This window comes from Pseudophryne corroboree, chromosome 6 (genome assembly GCF_028390025.1).
Source record: "Pseudophryne corroboree isolate aPseCor3 chromosome 6, aPseCor3.hap2, whole genome shotgun sequence".
NCBI classification, from domain to species: domain Eukaryota; kingdom Metazoa; phylum Chordata; class Amphibia; order Anura; family Myobatrachidae; genus Pseudophryne; species Pseudophryne corroboree.
In genome coordinates, this window is record NC_086449.1 from 91,989,948 (window position 1) to 92,013,014 (window position 23,067).

Sequence of the window (23,067 nt, forward strand, 5' to 3'; positions counted from 1 at the left end):
CCGTTGACATGCCTGGTGAAAATACCAAAAAAATCAGCTCTTCGGTGTGGAAGTATTTCAACAGAAATGCGGACAACATTTGTCAAGCCGTGTGTTGCCTTTGTCAAGCTGTAATAAGTAGGGGTAAGGACGTTAACCACCTCAGAACATCCTCCCTTATACGTCACCTGCAGCGCATTCATAATAAGTCAGTGACAAGTTCAAAAACTTTGGGCGACAGCGGAAGCAGTCCACTGACCAGTAAATCCCTTCCTCTTGTAACCAAGCTCACGCAAACCACCCCACCAACTCCCTCAGTGTCAATTTCCTCCTTCCCCAGGAATGCCAATAGTCCTGCAGGCCATGTCACTGGCAATTCTGACGATTCCTCTCCTGCCTGGGATTCCTCCGATGCATCCTTGCGTGTAACGCCTACTGCTGCTGGCGCTGCTGTTGTTGCTGCTGGGAGTCGATGGTCATCCCAGAGGGGAAATCGTAAGACCACTTTTACTACTTCCACCAAGCAATTGACTGTCCAACAGTCCTTTGTGAGGAAGATGAAATATCACAGCAGTCATCCTGCTGCAAAGCGGATAACTGAGGCCTTGGCATCCTGGGTGGTGAGAAACGTGGTTCCGGTATCCACATTACTGCAGAGCCAACTAGAGACTTGTTGGAGGTACTGTGTCCCCGGTACCAAATACCATCTAGGTTCCATTTCTCTAGGCAGGCGATACCGAAAATGTACACAGACCTCAGAAAAAGAGTCACCAGTGTCCTAAAAAATGCAGCTGTACCCAATGTCCACTTAACCACGGACATGTGGACAAGTGGAGCAGGGCAGGGTCAGGACTATATGACTGTGACAGCCCACTGGGTAGATGTATGGACTCCCGCTGCAAGAACAGCAGCGGCGGCACCAGTAGCAGCATCTCGCAAACGCCAACTCTTTCCTAGGCAGGCTACGCTTTGTATCACCGGTTTCCAGAATACGCACACAGCTGAAAACCTCTTACGGCAACTGAGGAAGATCATCGCGGAATGGCTTACCCCAATTGGACTCTCCTGTGGATTTGTGGCATCGGACAACGCCAGCAATATTGTGTGTGCATTAAATATGGGCAAATTCCAGCACGTCCCATGTTTTGCACATACCTTGAATTTGGTGGTGCAGAATTTTTTAAAAAACGACAGGGGCGTGCAAGAGATGCTGTCGGTGGCCAGAAGAATTGCGGGACACTTTCGGCGTACAGGCACCACGTACAGAAGACTGGAGCAACACCAAAAACGCCTGAACCTGCCCTGCCATCATCTGAAGCAAGAAGTGGTAACGAGGTGGAATTCAACCCTATATATGCTTCAGAGGTTGGAGGAGCAGCAAAAGGCCATTCAAGCCTATACAATTCAGCACGATATAGGAGGTGGAATGCACCTGTCTCAAGCGCAGTGGAGAATGATTTCAACATTGTGCAAGGTTCTGCTGCCCTTTGAACTTGCCACACGTGAAGTCAGTTCAGACACTGCCAGCCTGAGTCAGGTCATTCCCCTCATCAGGCTTTTGCAGAAGAAGCTGGAGACATTGAAGGAGGAGCTAACACGGAGCGATTCCGCTAGGCATGTGGGACTTGTGGATGGAGCCCTTAATTCGCTTAACAAGGATTCACGGGTGGTCAATCTGTTGAAATCAGAGCACTACATTTTGGCCACCGTGCTCGATCCTAGATTTAAAACCTACCTTGGATCTCTCTTTCCGGCAGACACAAGTCTGCTGGGGTTCAAAGACCTGCTGGTGAGAAAATTGTCAAGTCAAGCGGAACGCGACCTGTCAACATCTCCTCCTTCACATTCTCCCGCAACTGGGGGTGCGAGGAAAAGGCTCAGAATTCCGAGCCCACCCGCTGGCGGTGATGCAGGGCAGTCTGGAGCGACTGCTGATGCTGACATCTGGTCCGGACTGAAGGACCTGTCAACGATTACGGACATGTCGTCTACTGTCACTGCATATGATTCTCTCCCCATTGAAAGAATGGTGGAGGATTATATGAGTGACCGCATCCAAGTAGGCACGTCACACAGTCCGTACTTATACTGGCAGGAAAAAGAGGCAATTTGGAGGCCCTTGCACAAATTGGCTTTATTCTACCTAAGTTGCCCTCCCACAAGTGTGTACTCCGAAAGAGTGTTTAGTGCCGCCGCTCACCTTGTCAGCAATCGGCGTACGAGGTTACTTCCAGAAAATGTGGAGAAGATGATGTTCATTAAAATGAATTATAATCAATTCCTCCGTGGAGACATTGACCAGCAGCAATTGCCTCCACAAAGTACACAGGAAGCTGAGATGGTGGATTCCAGTGGGGACGAATTGATAATCTGTGAGGAGGGGGATGTACACGGTGATATATCGGAGGATGATGATGAGGTGGACATCTTGCCTCTGTAGAGCCAGTTTGTGCAAGGAGAGATTAATTGCTTCTTTTTCGGTGGGGGTCCAAACCAACCCGTCATTTCAGTCACAGTCGTGTGGCAGACCCTGTCACTGAAATGATGGGTTGGTTAAAGTGTGCATGTCCTGTTTATACAACATAAGGGTGGGTGGGAGGGCCCAAGGACAATTCCATCTTGCACCTCTTTTTTCTTTAATTTTTCTTTTCGTCATGTGCTGTTTGGGGATTGATTTTTGGAAGGGCCATCCTGCGTGACATTGCAGTGCCACTCCTAGATGGGCCAGGTGTTTGTGTCGGCCACTAGGGTCGCTTATCTTACTCACACAGCTACCTCATTGCGCCTCTTTTTTTCTTTGCGTCATGTGCTGTTTGGGGAGTGTTTTTTGGAAGGGCCATCCTGCGTGACACTGCAGTGCCACTCCTAGATGGGCCCGGTGTTTGTGTCGGCCACTAGGGTCGCTTATCTTACTCACACAGCTACCTCGGTGCAAATTTTAGGACTAAAAATAATATTGTGAGGTGTGAGGTATTCAGAATAGACTGAAAATGAGTGGAAATTATGGTTTTTGAGGTTAATAATACTTTGGGATCAAAATGACCCCCAAATTCTATGATTTAAGCAGTTTTTTAGGGTTTTTTGAAAAAAACACCCGAATCCAAAACACACCCGAATCCGACAAAAAAAATTCGGTGAGGTTTTGCCAAAACGCGGTCGAACCCAAAACACGGCCGCGGAACCGAACCCAAAACCAAAACACAAAACCCGAAAAATTTCAAGTGCACATCTCTAGTGTGTATACAGTGCTTGCACTTACATCATACTTGCCTACCTGATCCTCTCCATGAGGGAGAAAATGCTCTGGTCCTGGACTTTCCTGGTAATGTATGATTGCCATCACCCGTGGTGAAACACCCTTCTTATCAATTAACTAGCTCACCACAGGTGATGGCAATCATACATTACCAGGAAAGTCCAGGAACAGAGCATTTTCTCCCTCATGGAGAGGGTCAGGTAGGCAAGTATGATGTAAGTGCAAGCACTGTATACACACACATATATAAACACACACACACACACCCACACACACACACACACACACACACACACACACACACACACACACACACACACACACACACACACACACACACATATATAGTATATGCAGAAATACCACACAACTTTCAGGACTTACTATGATTAAAGTTGAATAAACTGAAATGTTGACTTGCACATTAGTGGTCATCAGCAGGATATATTGTTACATTAGTAAGTTCTGAGAGTGCCACAGTATTTCTACTTATACTACCTGTCATCCCACTAAGGGCACCCAGGAAATTGCGCAGTATTTTGGACAGAGTGCCAACCCTGGGGTACATTTACTAAGAATCGTATTTTCCAGAATCATGTCCAAGTTCAATCACGAATGACATCGACAGTGTAAAATTGCAACTTTTTGAATTGATTACGATGGATTTACTAAGCTGTCGTATTCGGGTTTTTCTTTTCTTCCGATGTCGATGTCATTCGTGGTTTTTTACCTATTTTTACGGCAGTGATTAGCAAAACACTGCCGACTTTTTTTACAATCAATCTCGGCCGGATCTGTGTGATCCGTGCTGGGGTTTTTTTTTTTTTTTAAATTAAACACTGTAAAATCATTAAAAAAAATGCGTGGGGTCCCCCCTCCTAAGCATAACCAGCCTCGGGCTCTTTGAGCCGATCCTGGTTGCAAAAATATGGGGAAAAAAATGACAGGGGTTCCCCCATATTTAAGCAACCAGCATCGGGCTCTGCGCCTGGTCCTGGTCCCAAAAATACGGGGGACAAAAAGAGTAGGGGTCCCCCGTATTTTTAAAACCAGCACCGGGCTCCACTAGCTGGACAGATAATGCCACAGCCGGGGGTCACTTTTATATAGTGCCCTGCGGCCGTGGCATCAAAAATCCAACTAGTCACCCCTGGCCGGGGTACCCTGGGGGAGTGGGGACCCCTTCAATCAAGGGGTCCCCCCCCCCCAGCCACCCAAGGGCCAGGGGTGAAGCCCGAGGCTGTCCCCCCCCATCCAATGGGCTGCGGATGGGGGGGCTGATAGCCTTTGATGTTAAAGAAAAGATATTGTTTTTAGTAGCAGTACTACAAGTCCCAGCAAGCCTCCCCCGCATGCTGGTACTTGGAGAACCACAAGTACCAGCATGCGGCGGAAAAACTGGCCCGCTGGTACCTGTAGTACTACTACTAAAAAAATACCCAAAAAAAGACAAGACACACACACCGTGAAAGTATAATTTTATTACATACATACACACATACATACATACTTACCTTAAGTTCCCACGCAGGTCGGTCCTCTTCTCCAGTAGAATCCAAGGGGTACCTGTTGAAGAAATTATACTCACGAGATCCAGGGGTCCAGGCTCCTCGGCAAATCCAGGGTTAATCCACGTACTTGAAAAAAAAAAAAAACCGGTGTCCCGACCACGAACTGAAAGGGGACCCATGTTTGCACATGGGTCACCTTTCCACGAATGCCAGAAACCCACTTTGACTTCTGTCTAAGTGGGTTTCTGCAGCCAATCAGGGAGCGCCACGTTGTAGCACTCTCCTGATCAGCTGTGTGCTCTTGTCCTCACTGACAGGCAGCACACGGCAGTGTTACAATGTAGCGCCTATGCGCTACATTGTAACCAATGATGGGAACTTTCAGCTCAGCGGTGACGTCACTTTAGGTCAACCGCAGGGCAGAAAGTTCCCATCATTGGTTACAATGTAGCGCATAGGCGCTACATTGTAACACTGCCGTGTGCTGCCTGTCAGTGAGGACAAGAGCACACAGCTGATCAGGAGAGTGCTACAACGTGGCGCTCCCTGATTGGCTGCAGAAACCCACTTAGACAGAAGTCAAAGTGGGTTTCTGGCATTCGTGGAAAGGTGACCCATGTGCAAACATGGGTCCCCTTTCAGTTCGTGGTCGGGACACCGGTTTTTTTTTTTTTCAAGTACGTGGATTAACCCTGGATTTGCCGAGGAGCCTGGACCCCTGGATCTCGTGAGTATAATTTCTTCAACAGGTACCCCTTGGATTCTACTGGAGAAGAGGACCGACCTGCGTGAGAACTTAAGGTAAGTATGTATGTATGTGTGTATGTATGTAATAAAATTATACTTTCACGGTGTGTGTGTCTTGTCTTTTTTTGGGTATTTTTTTAGTAGTAGTACTACAGGTACCAGCGGGCCCGTTTTTCCGTCGCATGCTGGTACTTGTGGTTCTCCAAGTACCAGCATGCGGGGGAGGCTTGCTGGGCCTTGTAGTACTGCTACTAAAAACAATATCTTTTCTTTTACAACAAAGGCTATCAGCCTCCCCATCCGCAGCCCATTGGATGGGGGGGGACAGCCTCGGGCTTCACCCCTGGCCCTTGGGTGGCTGGGGGGGGGACCCCTTGATTGAAGGGGTCCCCACTCCCCCAGGGTACCCCGGCCAGGAGTGACTAGTTGGATTTTTGATGCCACGGCCGCAGGGCACTATATAAAAGTGACCCCCGGCTGTGGCATTATCTGTCCAGCTAGTGGAGCCCGGTGCTGGTTTTAAAAATACGGGGGACCCCTACTCTTTTTGTCCCCCGTATTTTTGGGACCAGGACCAGGCGCAGAGCCCGATGCTGGTTGCTTAAATATGGGGGAACCCCTGTCATTTTTTCCCCCATATTTCTGCAACCAGGATCGGCTCAAAGAGCCCGAGGCTGGTTATGCTTAGGAGGGGGGACCCCACGCATTTTTTTTTAATAAAATAACAACTTTCCCACCCCTTCCCACTGATATACATGCACGGATCTCATGGATCCCTGCATGCCTATCCAATCACGGAAAAAAAAAGTAGGTCTGTTTTTTTTTAGCACTTTTTTACGAGTTGTAATTTTTCACGGCAGTGTTTGTTTGTTTTTTGCTTTGCACTTCTTAGTAAATGACCGAGATTCATACTTAAACAGCCGCGTTTTGACCGATGGTGTATTCATTCGTAATTTTTTACCTGAACTTGCAAAAAATTACGAATGCCCTCATCACTGCCGTGATTAGTGCTTAGTAAATTACCGAGATGACACTTTGATGAAAAAACGGCATCTCGGTCAAAATCGGGAGCTTAGTAAATTTCCCCCCATGAGATTATATATATATATATATATATATAAAAGAAACGGGGGGATAGGGGTACCGGCGACAAGTGTGGCTAAAAACACTGGTTTTATATGCTTTAAAAACGCCAAAAGATGTTATAAAATTATAAAAGTAAGTTTTTAATATATACGAGAGTAAAAGCAGTTTCAAAAAATGATTTTTAAAATACAAGAAAAAATTCTTCCCAAATAAAACTACTGAGAAATAAAAGGATAGGAATTCAAACTTAACTTGAGAACAGTGGGTGGTCAGTACAGGCCCAACGCGTTTCGTCTCAGCAGACTTCTTCAAGGGGTACATATAGATAGATAGATTTTGAAAAAATACCCCCAAAATTTTATTTTAAGCACCACCATGACCACACTCCAGCCTAGCAGTCAGCAGCGTGTGCTAGGCTTAGGAGAAGAGCTGTAGCTGCTGCTGCCAGTTAAGGGGGAGGAAGCCCGGGGTCTTCACTGGGCCCCTCCATCAGACCTGGGCCCGGGTAATTTGTACCCTCTTCCCCCCTCTCTCGGCACCACTGGATATATACAGTATACTGTATATAGTATCTATTGTCTTTGTTTCTGCATGTGGCCCTCACATCCATACACACACTCTCATCTAGGCATAAACAACAAAGGGACAATTGCATCCACATTCAGGAGTAAATCGCAGTAAATATTTTCCATTTATATAAAACGCTGAAAATGGTATTTTCTAAGTTTTGCATGCATTTTCAGTCTTAGAACATCCCACCCACAATATGGTGATGCATTATGTTTGGGACTCTGCTAGAAAAAACCAAATGTTGGTGTATCATATGACGTTAATGTGTGATACATAAGGTGTTGTACCTTTACCACTTAACTGACTCATTATTTTTTAAACTGTTCAGAAATTGTTTTTTTTTTTATAAGTGAAAAAAGTGAAAAAATTTGTTTTTGCGATTTGTATAATAATCGGTTTCTTACAAACATCGGAACATCGGTTGGCACCATCAGAACATCAGAAACATTGCAACCATCGCAACTTTCATTATAGCATCCGCGCAGCCACCATGTACACTTGGGGTGTTAAATTACACTTCCCCAGTGGTTGCTACTGCCTGCAGCCGCCGGGTGGGGCGTCCTGTAGTGCTGACCAATCAGCAGTGATTGGCAGCACTGCAAACATGTCCTGAGAGATTTAGATTTGGTGGGGCGTATTCAAACTGAAATCTAAATTGCAGTGTAGAAATTAAGCAGCCAATATTTACCCTGCATAGAAACAATATAACCCACCCAAATCTAACTCTCTCTGCACATGTTACATCTGCCCCACCTGCAGTGCAACATTGTTTTGCCTAATTGCTGACTCTTTTGGTTAAACTTGAATAACCCCTACTGTCTACCTGACTGGTCGCATCCTGTCTGACCAGATCCAATGAGGCACTTGCTAGTGTGGTCGGACCATGCATTCCAGGCAAGTGGTTAAAGGTCACCTGGCCGACACTTTGTGTGGTGGCCTGAAATTAATAACCTGTGGCCCTAGTGATGGGGTCTGAAAGCTGTTTAAAGTGCGCCTCCCACTGCTCCTTGCCAACTAATTCATATCAAATTTACCAGTCCATTTATACCCCTTTCACACCGCAAAAATAACCCGGTATTGACCCAGTATATTGTCAGGCCGCTTTGCGGTGTGAAAGGGGCCATGGACTAATTCCCGGGTCGCCTCACCTGTTAATTCAACCCAGTACGTGAATTTGCCACCTGTGCGCTACTGCTAAAGTGCAGATTATCCACTGCACACTAGGCACATGAAGTCACAATATCCCCCTTCCAATAAAGAGGGGACGGAATAGTATGATAGAGGTGGAGACTTACGTTCAGCCCTGAGCTTGTTGGGTGGGAGGTATCTCCCCGTCCCGCTGCTTATACTATGAGATGTTTAACATTACCCCACCCCACAAGCTCAGGGCTGAACGTAAGTCTCCACCTCTGTCATACTATCACAGGTGGCAAATTCACGTACTTTGATACATACCCTTGTACTCAGGAGGATCACTTGTACACTGTGCGCTCAGATTAATTTTATGCTAGATCAGCTTGTGCGAATAAGAGGTTAAAATGCGCTCCCTGTAAGCCACTGGTGTATTATAACATCCTCTCTTTATGTATTGATTCATTCATTGATTTATTCCTATGATCCACTTATGTGGAATGAGCCACTACTGTGAAGCCACAAAGTTACATAGCATATCACAAGTGTAACTACCATCTTTTTTTTTTTACAAACCTGCTCCTTGGTAAACAATTTTGTTACATATTCATGCTTGGCTGAGACTGTCAATATTTGGATAGTTTACTCTTTATTTAAGGGCAACAATTGTTACAAACAGATTTCATCAGTACTACAGACCGATCTGCATACAGCAAATTCATATATTCCTGATTTATAGGAACGGGGGCGCCACCTTTGGAGCACACCCACCTTTCTGATTCCCGACTCTCATTGGTGATTTGGGGGACGCTCTCCCATGGCAGTTTTTCAACTGGTGGGACATTTGGTCACCATCTAACACCAACAGCAGATCCCCTTTTTCTCCATTCTTTGAATACTTCCTTCTGAACTCTCATCAATGATTCGGGAGACGGACGCATGTACATACTCATAACCTACTATCATACCTCACTGCTTGTGCCCAATCTCGTCTGATCTTGGAAGCTAAACAGTAGAGGGCTGGGTCAGTACCTGGTGGGTGACTACCAGGGAAGACTCGGTGCAGTAGGTTGAAACTCTAGGAACAACTCGGTGGCAAACGCAGGATTTCTAGAGGGGGGTTTCCAAATGCAGTACACAGTCTCCCACTCTGCGGAACATTGGAGCAGGAGTCTGAGGGGCGTGGTAGAAGAACCTAGTAACGACTCTGGACATTAATGTAACCATTGGTCTTTGTATACACTGGATACTGTATGGAATACAGGATTAATATTTAATATATTGTGTATAGTATATGCTGTATCAAACATATTTAAATCATATAAATAAGATAAGTGGTCAGGAAAAGGTTAAACATGCTATAATAAATAGATAAATACACAAACATAAAAGAACCAGTACTGCACTTTCTAAGCACACATTCTCCCTCCTCATGGTAAGGCTCCTGTCTCTTCTTCCTAGCAGCTATTCTCGGGTCCAGTGCACTGAGTGAGGACTCAGATCCACACACACAGCAAACTTGGTAGAAGTTGCTACCACTGGACATGTGCATCAGCTCTGCTCTCTTCCTTAAACTGCATGATGTGGCGACAGTTCTAGTATTCGTATTACAGTATATACCATTGCTATTGTTTTCATAATTTGAGCCACTTGCCAAGAGGAGGGGGGTCTCTGGGCAACCAGAAACCCCCCTGCGTTTGCCTATGCAACTCCAGTCTAACATTGAAAGTAGAATCATACTTTTTCTTTTATTTGTTCTCTGTGACTCCCGTTAGCCTATCACTTATCAGTCCTACTAATTTATAGTGGTGCTAATACACAGCTCATATCTGGTCCCTTATTCACACTTTTTACGGGGCCTCTTCCCGCCGGGATCTCCCAATCACTAGGGAACAGACACTTCGGACGATTTACAGTCCTACCGCCAATCGCCTTTTTAACCACTGTTGTGTTATGTGTATGTTATGTCCATGTGTTGTAGGAGATTTATATTTTAAGCAACTTTATTAAAAGTGAAGTTTTAATTTTCTTATCTTCATATCCAAGCCCACAAAGAAGTCTTCTTTCTTCTTTATGCTAAAAGTGTTATGAACCACAAGTAGTGGTTCATTCCTATTCTATGTTTATAGTTGTCTTGCAGGCCAGGATTTCCCGTTGCTCTGGTTTGAGAAGACTCTTGTTTGCTGCCGGTGGTGAGTCTGTGTGATTGCAGCTTGTTCCCATGTGTTCAGCCTAACCTGTCTGTTGATTGCACCTCTCAGTTGTGCAGCAGGGCAGCTGCACGACATAATTAATTAAGACTCTCTGTTATATTCTGGCTCAGTGCAATTCACAGACGCTGGTGATATTTCCAGAATTCCAGAGTTCTTGAGTTCTGAGCTAGTCCCTGCCAGTTCCTGAGCTCCTGTCTAGCAGTGTCTGTCTAGCTGGTTCCAGTGTCGGTTCCAGTGTCTGATCCCGTGTCCTGCCGTGAAGCGTTCCTGTCCAGAAGTCCTGTGGCTTTGTCTGTGCCTGGTCGAGTATCTGGCTTCTTGGTGTCCACCGGTCTGTCGTTTGGGATTCTGCCTGTCCTCCGGTTCTGAGAGTCTGTGTCGGCTACATTGGGGGTTCTTGTCCGTTTGCCAGTATTGGTACCGGTTCCGTGAGTAGCGGCTTTGCCGCGTCCGTCTGCCTAGGCCGCAGTATTCTTTGGTTATATTTTGTTACTGGTGTTTTGCAGAGGGTTCTGCTTATGCTGTCACCGCCGGTACACAACAGTATTGTGTCGGCGAGTGGACAGCATTTTCTTTGTTGTTCTTTTCCTTTGGCGGCGTGCCGCACATATATTTAGTTTTAGGGTTGTTAGTAGCCCCTAGCCTTCTGTTTGCTTTAGTTAGAGGTCCCCTTGTTATTATCCTGTCTCGGTTCACGCCTTGTCTCACTCTAAGACCTGGGGGCATCGAAGTTGGGCAGACCTAATCCGCCCTTCAAACGCGGAAGCCGTGGGCCCAAGAAACCATAGTCACTCAGGCGTGAACTGACCACACGGGTGAAACAATGGAGGTAGGGTGCTAGGGGCTATTTCCACACCACACCTTATTTCAGCATCACGTTCTGGTGCTCTGGACTCACTACGCAACATCTCCCTTGTTCTGAGCACCAGGAACCTAACAAAAAGGTGTACAGTAATTTATTACTGACTTCTGGGTGCACCACCAGTTCAATTTAATATGGCACTCTGCCAAGACATCTAAGATACACTGGTAATAGTATCGTTTGTAGTGATTATACACCTGTGCGGAATTAAATCCAGTTCTCTAGTATTATACACCTTATAAGTTGCTCTGTTTCTCTATTACCCATGACACTTCTTCTCTATTACCCATGACACTCCAGGGGTATAAGTACTAAAGGTCAATTTTCATAAATTTATATTGATTTAAATCAGTGGAAATCTATCTAAATGTTGTGCTTCAAGGGCTAAAACACACATTTACTAACAGATATTTCTTTTTTAAATTCTAAATATTAGTGAATGTGTGTTTTAGCCCCTGAGACACAACATCAATTTACATAGATATGCAAAACGACCTTGAGGAAATATACCCCCAAGTATCTTAAGTTTCTTTAGTTGCGATCAATTGCATATAGGACAGCCAATTGTTCGAAGAGTTAACATGTTACAATATAAAGCACTTTCATTTCTTTTAATTCACCATCTTTACTTAACCACTTGCCTGGCATGGTCGCATCAGATGTGACCATGCCTGCAAGTGCTTTATCTGACCTGGTCGCACAGGATGCGTCCAGTCAGATAAACTGTGTTAGCAGCGGCAGGGAAGGGAAACTTCCCTCCGCTGCTGCTGTCAGAGGGACCAGAAGGTCCCTTTGCATCCCTGCACTCTCCCCTACCGATTGCTGTGCTGCTAATCATTGCTGATCGGTCAGCACGGCAGGATCCCCAACCCCCAGTGGCTGCAGACAATAGCAGCTGCTGGTAAGTGTAAATCATCGTCCCCAAGCCGCCCCTGTGTACCTGTCAGCTGTCGGGGCTCTAAAAACTAAAGTCACGATGGTCGCGATGTTACCAATGTTCCGATGGTCATGATGTTCCCAATCGATGTTCCAATATTTGGGGGGGGGGGGGGGGGGGTTATAATTTTTTTTATTACTAAAATTATTTTGGATATGGTTAAATTCATGTTCATTATCTGATTCACATTAAAAAAAACCAACACTTTCTGAGCAGTTTTTGGGAAAAAAAAGTCAGTTAAAAGGTCTATAATCAATAGGTAGACCACTAATGGTAGACATGTAAAAGGTCAACAGGGTCAAAAGGCGTAAAGGGTCAAAAGGTCGACATGTAAAAGGTTCACAGGGTCAAAAGGTCGACATGGCAATGATCAATGCACATATGGTCCACACAAGTTTTTTTAAATTATTACATTTTTTCAGCTTTTTCATACTTTATCATCCATGTGGACTACCATTGGGAATAATAACCTGTGCCGAGCGCAGTGGTAGCGGAGCGAGGCACCTTGTCTGAAGCATGTACACTAATGGGGCTTGTTTGTGGCAGAGAAGTGCCAAACCCCCCCCCCCCCCCCCCCAAAAAAAAAATAGTGTCTACTTTTTTTGTGTTGACCATTTTCATGTCAACCTTTTCTACTATCTATTCCATGTCGACCTTTTGACCCGTCAACCTAATGCATGTCTACCATTAGTGGTCTACCTATTGACTGTAGACCAGAGCTGGCCAAACCAGTCCTCGAGATTTACCAACAGTTCACATTTTCCAGATCACCTAGCTGGTGCACAGGTGTAGTCATTACTAATTAAGATGTGCTGCATTCATTCCTAACTGACAATTCTACAGATCTCCAGGAGGCCTTGAAAACATGAACTGTTGGTAGATCTCAAGGATCGGTTTGGCCAGCCCTGCTGTAGACCTTTTTAGTGTAGCTCTAATAATCCATACCCACTTATGCACATGTGACTTAAAAGTCTGCCTATACAAGCGCCATCTTGTGGTGCCAGAATATAAGGCAACTTTAAAAAAAATATAAATCATCCTTTATAGATAACATACCACAAGTACTTTATTGCAGTGGATTGCCATGGAAGTCCTGAAGATGAAATTCACTTACTCTGAGAAAATTGTCACATTGAAGACAATTTTCACCTGAACTGGGTTACCCAGGTAAATCCGCAGTGATAACATATGGCACTGCATTATCAGGACAGTGCATTAAACACTTCACTACAGCCCAGTTTTGCCCAGCTACTAAAGGGTTAGAGGGGAGGTTCATCAACATATTTAATCTGTCCATCAAGTAAGTCCATGGATCATGATCACATCATGCAACATAAAATAGATAATTTCCTAATTGCTAACTGGAATGCATATCATGCTACTACTGGTCAACCCCCACCAGTGCTATTTGTTAACAGGTCCTTAAGACCACATTGGGACTTATTAGAATCCAATGTAATCAAGAGAGTTCATAATAACTCAAATCGATAAATATCAAAACTAGAGATGAGCGGGTTCGGATTTACTCGGTTCATAACGCCAGAATTATCGCCATTTCTTATTTTCTGGATTTTTCTTATTGGCTAACCAAAACACATGACGTCCGATAGCCAATAAGGAGATTCGGGTAAATCTGAGTAAAACTGAACCCGCTCATCTCTAATCAAAACCCGCTAGAATTATTGTGTGTGGCCAAGGTGTTTGGTCTGTGATTATTGGGACAATAAATGGCAGCTGGGTAATATAACATTCAGGTCGGAACCTCAAATGTACATGATGGCTGTTCAAGGCAGTGTGTACACCAAATTCTATTTGTTCAATGGAAAACAACTGCAGTTCCAAAGCCAAAACCACTTTCTGAACAAGACGTGGTCATTGGAACACCCACAAGATATTATGATACAGACTGTCTCCCAACCGGGTACCCTCAGAAAGGCATCAGTTACTCAATAGACCACTTAGAGTCAGGGCCATCTTAACAGCAGTGTAGGCCCCTGGGCAAAGCAATGCACTGTGGCCCCTACCCATCCTGCAGCAGTAGGGGTGGGAGTTGCTATCAGTGGCAGCTTTGATGTCCTGTGGGTGGTAGGGGGTGTTCTGTCTTCCGCTAAGCATGTAGAACCTGGAGCAGTAATTTCTGCTAATTACTCTTTTACTGCACAGATGATGGGGTGGGAGGGAGAACATGAAACTGTAGAAGGGGCATTGGGCTTAATGAAGGGGCCCCGATACATAACTTACAGGTTGGTAGGGCAGGGTTTAATACACAGGGGAGGGATGTATAGTGGAGTGGGCTTAATATTCATCATTTTCTGGTGGGAGGGCAGCTTGCTTGACTGCAGATATCTCCAGTTCCTGGAAATAGATTTCTTATCTTTCAATGCGGTAAAACACTAGAGAGAGTCCCACCTTTCAGGAGGTAATGGGGACTTGGGATCAGAGTTCAGGAGCCATAGCAATCCACTGATGAAAATATAAAACTCCATACCAGGCGTGTGGAGCTGGAACAGGGACCAGCTGCTGGAAGTCTGATATGTCTGGTTCTGGGCATAGTAGAGAAAAGCTGCCAGTGTCCACCGAAGGGGGAGAGTCCCAACTTTTGTAGTATACCTTCAGAAAAACTCAAATAGAAACTGAGATATCTGGCTGAGAAGATCAATTAAGAGGCTTGGATTGGGACCACTGCTTAGAAGTTGGATATCTCAGGTTCCCTAGGGCCGATTTGAAAACATCTAGTACCCCTGAAAAGAGGGGACCCTCCACTATCAGCATAGGGCCATTAGTCTCCTAGAGCCCTTGGGCAAGTGCCCATTAAGCCCATACGAAAAGACGGCCCTGAGTCAAAGAGTCTGTAGCAGTGACTGGCGAGAGTCGCGCCTGAGGGTTGAGGTGGATCTGGGGATGCCTCAGGTGTAGGGGCTGATGTGTATATGAACCTGGTTGGCAGTATGGGATTCCTGGACATGCAGGGTACCCTTAGCACAGGCGCCCGAAGGCGTGACCAAGACGACAGAGGATTAAAAGTAAGTTCTTTATTTTGCACACAGTTCAATAATCACAACGGCAGTGTGGAGAAAGGATCAATGCTCAGCAGTTAGAATTCACAGTGTAATTATAGCAGCACAGTTCCTCAGATACGGTAGTAGCAAATATGCTGTTTGGTGTAGTACGATATTAATATACTGTAGGCACAGTCTTGGAAGACACTGAGATGGTATTGTCCATAGATGTTAACAGCTAACTACTGTACTGATGAGATGAAATTATACTGACCAGAGGATGACGCACTGGAAGCTGGAGTCAATGGCAGAGCACCGAGGTAGGCTGTGAGCTGGAGGACTGCCGAGGATGCTGAGTGGAACTGGCACAGGTGGTGAGAATACAGTGGAACTCACCGATGTTGATAGAGTTCGATGCTGAGACACCGATGATGATAGAGTTCTATGTTGGGGCACCGATGGTGATCTGAAGGTGATGTAGGAACACCGCTGGTGACTGGAAACGATGTAGGAACACCGCTGGTGACGAGATGATGTAGGAACACCGCTAGTGACTGGAAACGATGTAGGAACACCGCTGGCAACAGGAAGCCTTGGTTCAGGTTACTTATATCTGCTGGGAAGCAGGGATTGTTGTAGCAATCGGAGAGGATTCTGTGTGCAGCGAATTGGCTGTGGAAAGTCATGTGATTGACACAAACATGGCTGCACCCATGTTTGGCTCTGGAGGGAATAGTTTGTTTATAAACAGCGTGTAGACGCTTATAGTAATGGTGGTGGAGGCCGTGGAGAGCAGGAGACACCATCCACTAGGACAGGAGGAACATGCTGGATAGCTGTCATGTCAGGGTCGACGGCATCACTGAGGAGAGACCGTGGAGATGCCGTGCAGTGTGCTGCACACAGACAGCGCAGATGGAAACCAGGCTTGGAGCGCAGGGACAGTCTCAGAAAGCACTTGGATGGTGAGTGTGTTTATTTACCCGGATCGTGAAAGCGAGGCCTGAACCACTTAATTGGCTAATATTTAAAAACAAAACATAAATTGTACATTTTTTTAATGACTGAATTAGGTTAAAACATTGATTTCAAATATATCCAGCATGATTTTATTTAAAAAAATCAAGTTTAAACATTTTTGTAAACATCTGTTTTAATCATCAATGACAGACATATAGGTCCACTAATGATTGGAACATTGCGAATTTACATTTTCCTGGCATCTGCTCTTTTCTGCAGCTGTTGGACGAACACAGGGAAGGCAAGGGCTGCATTTTACATTTTCCCAACAGCTGCTAATATCTGCAGCCGCAGGGTGGGCTGTGCCACCGAGCTGCTGGAACAGCAGTGATCGACTGCATGGCAGCCACTGGGGGAGGGAACCAGGAAGGGAGAGAACGGGAGGTCTCTCTGAGAGTGACAGCTGCTGGAAGAAGGTGTTCCAGCAGCCTCACAGAAGGCGTTACTGACTGGTCACATCTTATGCGACCATTCCAGGTAGGTGGTTATGAGTGTGCAGTTTCAACATGAGGTGACTTGTCAATATGGGTCCTACAAGCGTCATCCCAGAAGGTGTGGTATTAAAGATCTACGGCTATTAGATAGTAGGTTGACATGCATTAGGTCGACAGGATCAAAAGTTCAACATGAAAATGGTCAAAACAAAAAAGGTCAACACAAGTTTTTAATGTTTTTTTGGTGTCATTTTGTATGTTTCAGCATCTGTGACCCAATAAGTGGTAACGTAGACCCTCGCTTCGCTTGCCATGCTCAGGCAAGGTTTCTATTCCCAATCAAAGTTCACATGGAAGATATACAGTACCAAGCAAAAGTTGAACAAAATGTGAAAGCCGCCCCTAAAAAATATTGTGCCAACCATTGCCATGTCGACCTTTTGTGCCTGTTGACCTGGCTACCTTTTGACCCTGCTGACCTAATGCCTGTTGACCATATGGTGATGACCTAATGACCATTTAGACAGTGTCTATCCATAGTCCGGAATCCATCCCAGAGAGGCATCGAAGGCCATCCCAGAGACTAGGCTGGTTATTTTGTGGGTTAAACTTACAGCTAAATATCTGCATTTATGATTATTTAATATCTTATGTTGATTATCCATGTCTTGTCTAAGAAGGGAGGAGTGTATTGTATTGTGTACTATATGGCTGCTGAAGTGGTTGTCACATACTCTATCTGTGATCTTCCCATTTGGTTGATTAGGAACTACATAGGTTACGGAGTGATAGGCAACATGATATCCCTCAAAAGGGCTGCACATCACTTTTAAGGGAAAATGTATCAAGCCTTGGAGGGAGATAAAATGGAGATGTTGCCCATAGCAACCAATCACCTTCTACCTGTCATTTCATAAAATGTGATAGATGAATGGTAGATGTAAGCGGATTGGTTGCTATGGGCAACTTCTTCACTTTATCTCTTAAAGGTTTGATACATCTCCCCTATAGACTAAGTGATATATTTAAGCAAACAAAGAGACAATTGTCTATTACAATATATCAGCAGACATGTTAAACAAGTGTTACAAGCTATGGACAAACAAATCTGGCAATAAAGCAGGAAAGAGCTGGGGCCACAGCTGAAGGTTCGGAGGGCGGCATGTGGGCTATGGGTGTCTGATGTCCATCACAGGGGTAGTAGGTTCTGTGTCATCCACTATGAAATTCTGATGCTATCTTTTGTCTCACACTAACCTCTCACTAGTGTGGTGTCTTGGGACGGTTGGCCTGTGATGACTTGGGGGGTCCGGTGCCCTGATCATGAACCTTAGTGTTAGATGAGGTCACCTGGTCGTGGTTGGTGAGCCCATATATTTTTGCCCAAAAATGATGCAAAGTACTTCAATTTTGTTCAGAGTTTATTATAATCATTCTGATTAGCAGTGCTTAGTACCATAGTGTGCATCTTGTTACTTTTTGCCACAGCAGAAGTAATCTCCATGCAGCACACACCACTGAAAGCCCATGCAACACAATAAAATGAATATCACACCTTGGTTTAAAATCCTTTTTTATTCTTATAATACAGTTTTGGTATAATCGTTCTAGCACCATATAAAACTTTTGTTTTATTTATAAAAAATAAACAACCAAAATTGTTGTATTTTGCTCAGTACCTAGTAGCAACATATTTAAACACAAGACTAGATATAACAGTGGTCTATGTCCTGTTCTATACCAGACAGCAGCACCAATCACAGTGCTAGCTTTTAGCATCATGTGACCTAGCGACAGCAAATTTAGAGCCTGGTTTCACTTAAAGGGGAACTATCACTATTTTTTTTTATTCACTCAAACCAAGGGAAGCAAATAGTCAGGATCCCATCCCTGAGGTGCCTGAAGAAATCAAAATGTATTTAATCTTTCTTCTTAGACACTCTTACCCAAAAAGGTCAAAGTGTTGAGAACTCAAGTTGCAGAGGGTGGAAGAATTGGCTATTGTGAGGTCTCTGGGTAACTTCTATGTAATATAGAAAGACATAGTGATAACTCCTCCTTTAAATAAAATTGAAGATACAATGTAAATAGTTGCCATTCGGTCCACTTAAAGAAAACTGTTACTAAAGTATTCATGTGAAGACCCTACAGCCACTGGTTTCAGCCAATCACCCAAGGATCAATGCAGCTTGAACATAAAAACGCAGGGAGTAATGATCCCCATGGTAAACAAATAAAACAATCCACCTTTCTTTTTTGCAAATGTACTATTTTACAAATGTTGCTCCTTGTGTCTTGAGTTTACAGTTACCATAAGGCTCAACGGCCCCTATGTTTCCATCAATGCAAATTACATTATAATGTGGTGAAGACTGGTGAGCTCTTCAGCTAAACACCACTGATTTATCAGCTCCAAACTTTACAATAATATAGGTAAACTTGATTAGAAATCGTAAAATATATCTGTTTTTGATTTGGAGGGAAACCATTGCTTCTCTGAGCAACAGGTATATCTTCACGTTTCCAGGAGGGTGAGGTGCGAAACTCTTAGCCATTGAATATTGGCATCTGCAGTTATTCATTCTTTTCTAAGTGTTTCCCTACAAGGTCAATGAACATTTTAGACGTAGTTTTCCTATACATAAAGCCAGACTTCTGTTTTATATAAGAGCACCGTTGCTGGGGACATAAACTAGGCAGCAGTTTCTTCCTCATCCACAGTTCTGTGTCTCCATTTGTTACACATATTGCATTTGCTCACACCCTGCTTCATAATTGTATTCAATGACAGTGTGCTGATAGCAAAACACTGTGTCGGCAGCCATTTTGTGAGGCTTAGAGAATATTCACAGGAATGTGGCCTATCAATCAACTCCAATCCAGAGCCACAAGATGGCTGCTCCGAGCCCTCTATCAGTAGTGTGTTATGTATATATGGTGACAATTTCCATAGGTTTCATAATCATACTTATAATAATCAAATCAAACAGATGCGTAAAATACATGCAATTTTAATACATATAATATTAGATGGACAAACACCTACTCTTCTCCTCACTTACTCTTTGGACGGTTTTGCATTTATCTTAATTAGAATTATGTTGTTGTTTTTTTATTGACTTTTGAGGTTGGGTTGCTAAACTGCTCCTTTAGAACTTCCCAAAGACCCTTCGATCCAGGGATGAAATGATACTTCAATCTTCTATCAGCTGGCACCCCTTTAGTACTTTTATTCACACCTGTAAAACTAAGTTATGGGTTAAAAATCTGAAGGGACATGGTTCTATCTAGATATTAAGCTCATAAAATAGTTTTTGGGTAGAAATTGGTTGAGGCATTGAGATGTTCAGCTGCTGAGATAGCTAATGGCTATACTATAGGGATCCGGTCTTTAGGTAGACAGTAAGTAGGTTGACACTGTCTAGGTCGACCACTATTGGTCGACATGGTTTCTAGGTTGACAGGGACTCAAGGTCGACATGTTCTAGGTCGACACGACAAAAGGTCAACGTGAGTTTTTTAAAAAAAAAAACATTTTTTTCAACTTTTTCATACTTTAAGATCCACGTGGACAATTGGGAACGGTAACCTGTGCCAAGCGCAGCTGTAGCGGAGCGAGGCACCTTGCCCGAAGATGCAAGGGACACTGTGCACTAACTAGAAACCACGTCAACCAATAGTGGTCTACCTAGACACTGTCAACCTAAGTCTAATCTACCTAACATACCACACCCATACTATAAATGCGTCTGTATATTAGTCTGCTGTGAAATACTCTGAAGTCATTGGAGAATTTATGAGGAGCAATTATATTGTGGGGGATAATTAGGGCAATACGTGGCTTTCCAGAGGGATGAAAGACTATTAGGAACATTAAAATGGTACGTAACATTATAGAACATAATGATGGATGCTAGGAAGATTTAAGAGGTGTTAAATGGATAAATATAATTTAATTTGTCCTTTACTTTTATAGAGCCCATTTTCAAGATTAATAGGGAATTTGAAAATCTATACACATACAATATACAGTACACTTATATCAGTGTAGTTAGTGACACTATTCTCTCCACTGATAACCGAGAGTCTCAATACAAGACAATCTCTTTTATTTGAGGTAGGTGTCACTAACTTATTATACCTTTGCAAATCGAGGGTCTTGGTTTGCAGATACATAATGAGTGTTTAACATTCAAATATAACATTTTTACAATCAGAGTAAGGGGGAGGCAATGTTCAGTGTATGGCTGAGGATGGCTTAAGCCAATCAGAGCACTTTGTTTCAGCAAATCCCATGAGTGGGGCACCAAAAGAAACATCCTGATTGGACAGTTATGCTCCAGTGCAAAATCAGGAGTGCTTCCAATTTCGGGGACAGAGAATCCTGTGTAATGAGTAGATCTAACCACACACACCAGAGACGACCACAGCTTTCTTAGCAACTGCATAAAGACCATCATACCTCAGACCTTTTCCACTTTAGAGACGGTGACATGTACACCGGACAAGCGAGATCTCCAGTGCCATAATTATCCCCTAATGAAACCCTACAAGGGTGGGCACTCATTGGAAACACAAATCAAAAATCCCCTGCAGTAGACAAAAAAAAAAAAAGTAAAAATAAAAAATATTTATAACAAAAAAAAACGTAAATAAATCTTTGCCAATGATGACCAGTGGAAGTTGCTTAGTCCGTTAAACCATGAAACTCAAGTTCTTTTTGTTTTCTTGAATAGCAAGATGATTTAGGAGTCTTTTATTTAAGTGTTTCTCTAGCCATTAAAGCAGATTGGCCCCAGCTCAAACCCAAACTTCTGGTTGCTGTCTCCAAAGTCGCTGACGGCTAGGTCCCTGAGGGGTAGATGTTCCACCTTGTAGGTGTTGATCTCAAGCACCGTTCGTTCTACACCCTTTCGAAGCTGTTGAAATTGAGAGGGAGAATAAATGATAAGTTACAATGACTTTTGGGTGAATATAAACAGTAACCTGTCCTGTTCTTCATCCGTTATCGTCTTTATTATTGCCTAATGCCACGGCCATTCTATGGTATAATCAGATGCTCTTCTATTACATGTTTTATTGTCCAATATCCAGTTCTGGTTTAGGCTATATATGTACTTGTTTAGGCTAAATAGGCTGTGGGGTCAATTTACTAAGATGGGAGTTCTATTTAAGATGGGATGTTATCCATATCAACCAATCAGATTCTACGTCTCATTTATCTAGCACCTTCTAGAAGATAATATATGGAATCTGATTGGTTGCTATGGGCAACATCCCATCTTAAATAGAACTCCCATCTTAGTAAATTTACACATGTATGTTAATCAGTGTTGTTAAAAAATGTCATAACATGAAATGTAACTAAAAAGTAACAATACAAATAAACAAATAGGTAGACTATAGACAGGCCATGTCGACCAGTGCTTCTCAAATCCAGTCCTCAGAAACTCAAACAGGCCATGTTTTCCAGGCCTCCTCACAGAATCAGATATGAAATACTTACAACCATCTGTTGATCAGTCAGTAATGACTACACCGGTGCTCTAGCAAAGAGATATAGGAATCATGCATTGTTAGCATGTCCTGGGGACTGGATTTGAGAATCACTTATGTAGAAGATAGAGTATTTAAAACATTTCTTGATACTTAAACTATTCTTCCTGAAATCATTCAATGAATACTCAGAATGACACTGCCTGGGTCCGAATATAGATCTGTCACTTGAGTCTCCGTCTGCTTGGAGAGGAGAGATGGACGAGGTAAGAAAATATCGAACATAGGCTGAGTACAGAAAGGGCATGTTCACGTCACTGCGGCAGACCTACATGGAGATGCTATTATGTCTATCAATAGCCGTCTCAGTTGCATATGACTGAAGGTACACTCTAGTGATGATAATGACCACTGCAAGCTCGTAGTAGCTTCTGATTGACTAATCACAGGTTCACATCTGAAGCTGATCGTGTGTACGTTATTTGTACACAGGGGTCAGGGTCAGTGTACCAGAGATGCGCTTCTTACAGTTAGGATTCCACTCCCTGTAGCAGCCTTGTTGCATCCTCATTCTCAGCTACTCCAAGAGATTATATATACAATTATGCCTAACACAGGGGAATAAATATATTATCTTTGGGTACAGACTATAAGCAAATCTAGGGGTTTACCACTAGTCACTACATCCCACGTAATGATGAAGGTTCATGCTACCAATTAGGAAGAGATTAGGGGGCTGTTGGACTGAGACAAAAACAGCGGCATGCTACTGAATGTTCTGTAGGCTCTTCTAGCAGGCTTAAAGTATCATTTTACATAGTTACAT

At 43.8% G+C, this 23,067-nt stretch overlaps 1 protein-coding gene and 1 pseudogene across 2 annotated transcripts in view; one reads left to right on the forward strand and one right to left on the reverse strand.

Moving 5' to 3' along the window:
* The first annotated feature begins 9,234 nt into the window (after positions 1–9,234).
* LOC134937499 (5S ribosomal RNA) lies at positions 9,235–9,352 on the forward strand (annotated as a pseudogene).
* Positions 9,353–18,148: 8,796 nt separating this feature from the next.
* COL5A3 (collagen type V alpha 3 chain) overlaps positions 18,149–23,067 on the reverse strand; it is a 331,866-nt gene continuing 326,947 nt past the window's right edge. For both annotated transcript variants that reach the window (XM_063931487.1, XM_063931486.1), the window contains one exon: positions 18,149–21,664. In XM_063931487.1, coding sequence (XP_063787557.1) covers positions 21,518–21,664 — 147 coding nt within the window. In that variant the 3' untranslated portion in view covers positions 18,149–21,517. The remainder of the gene's footprint in view (positions 21,665–23,067) is intronic.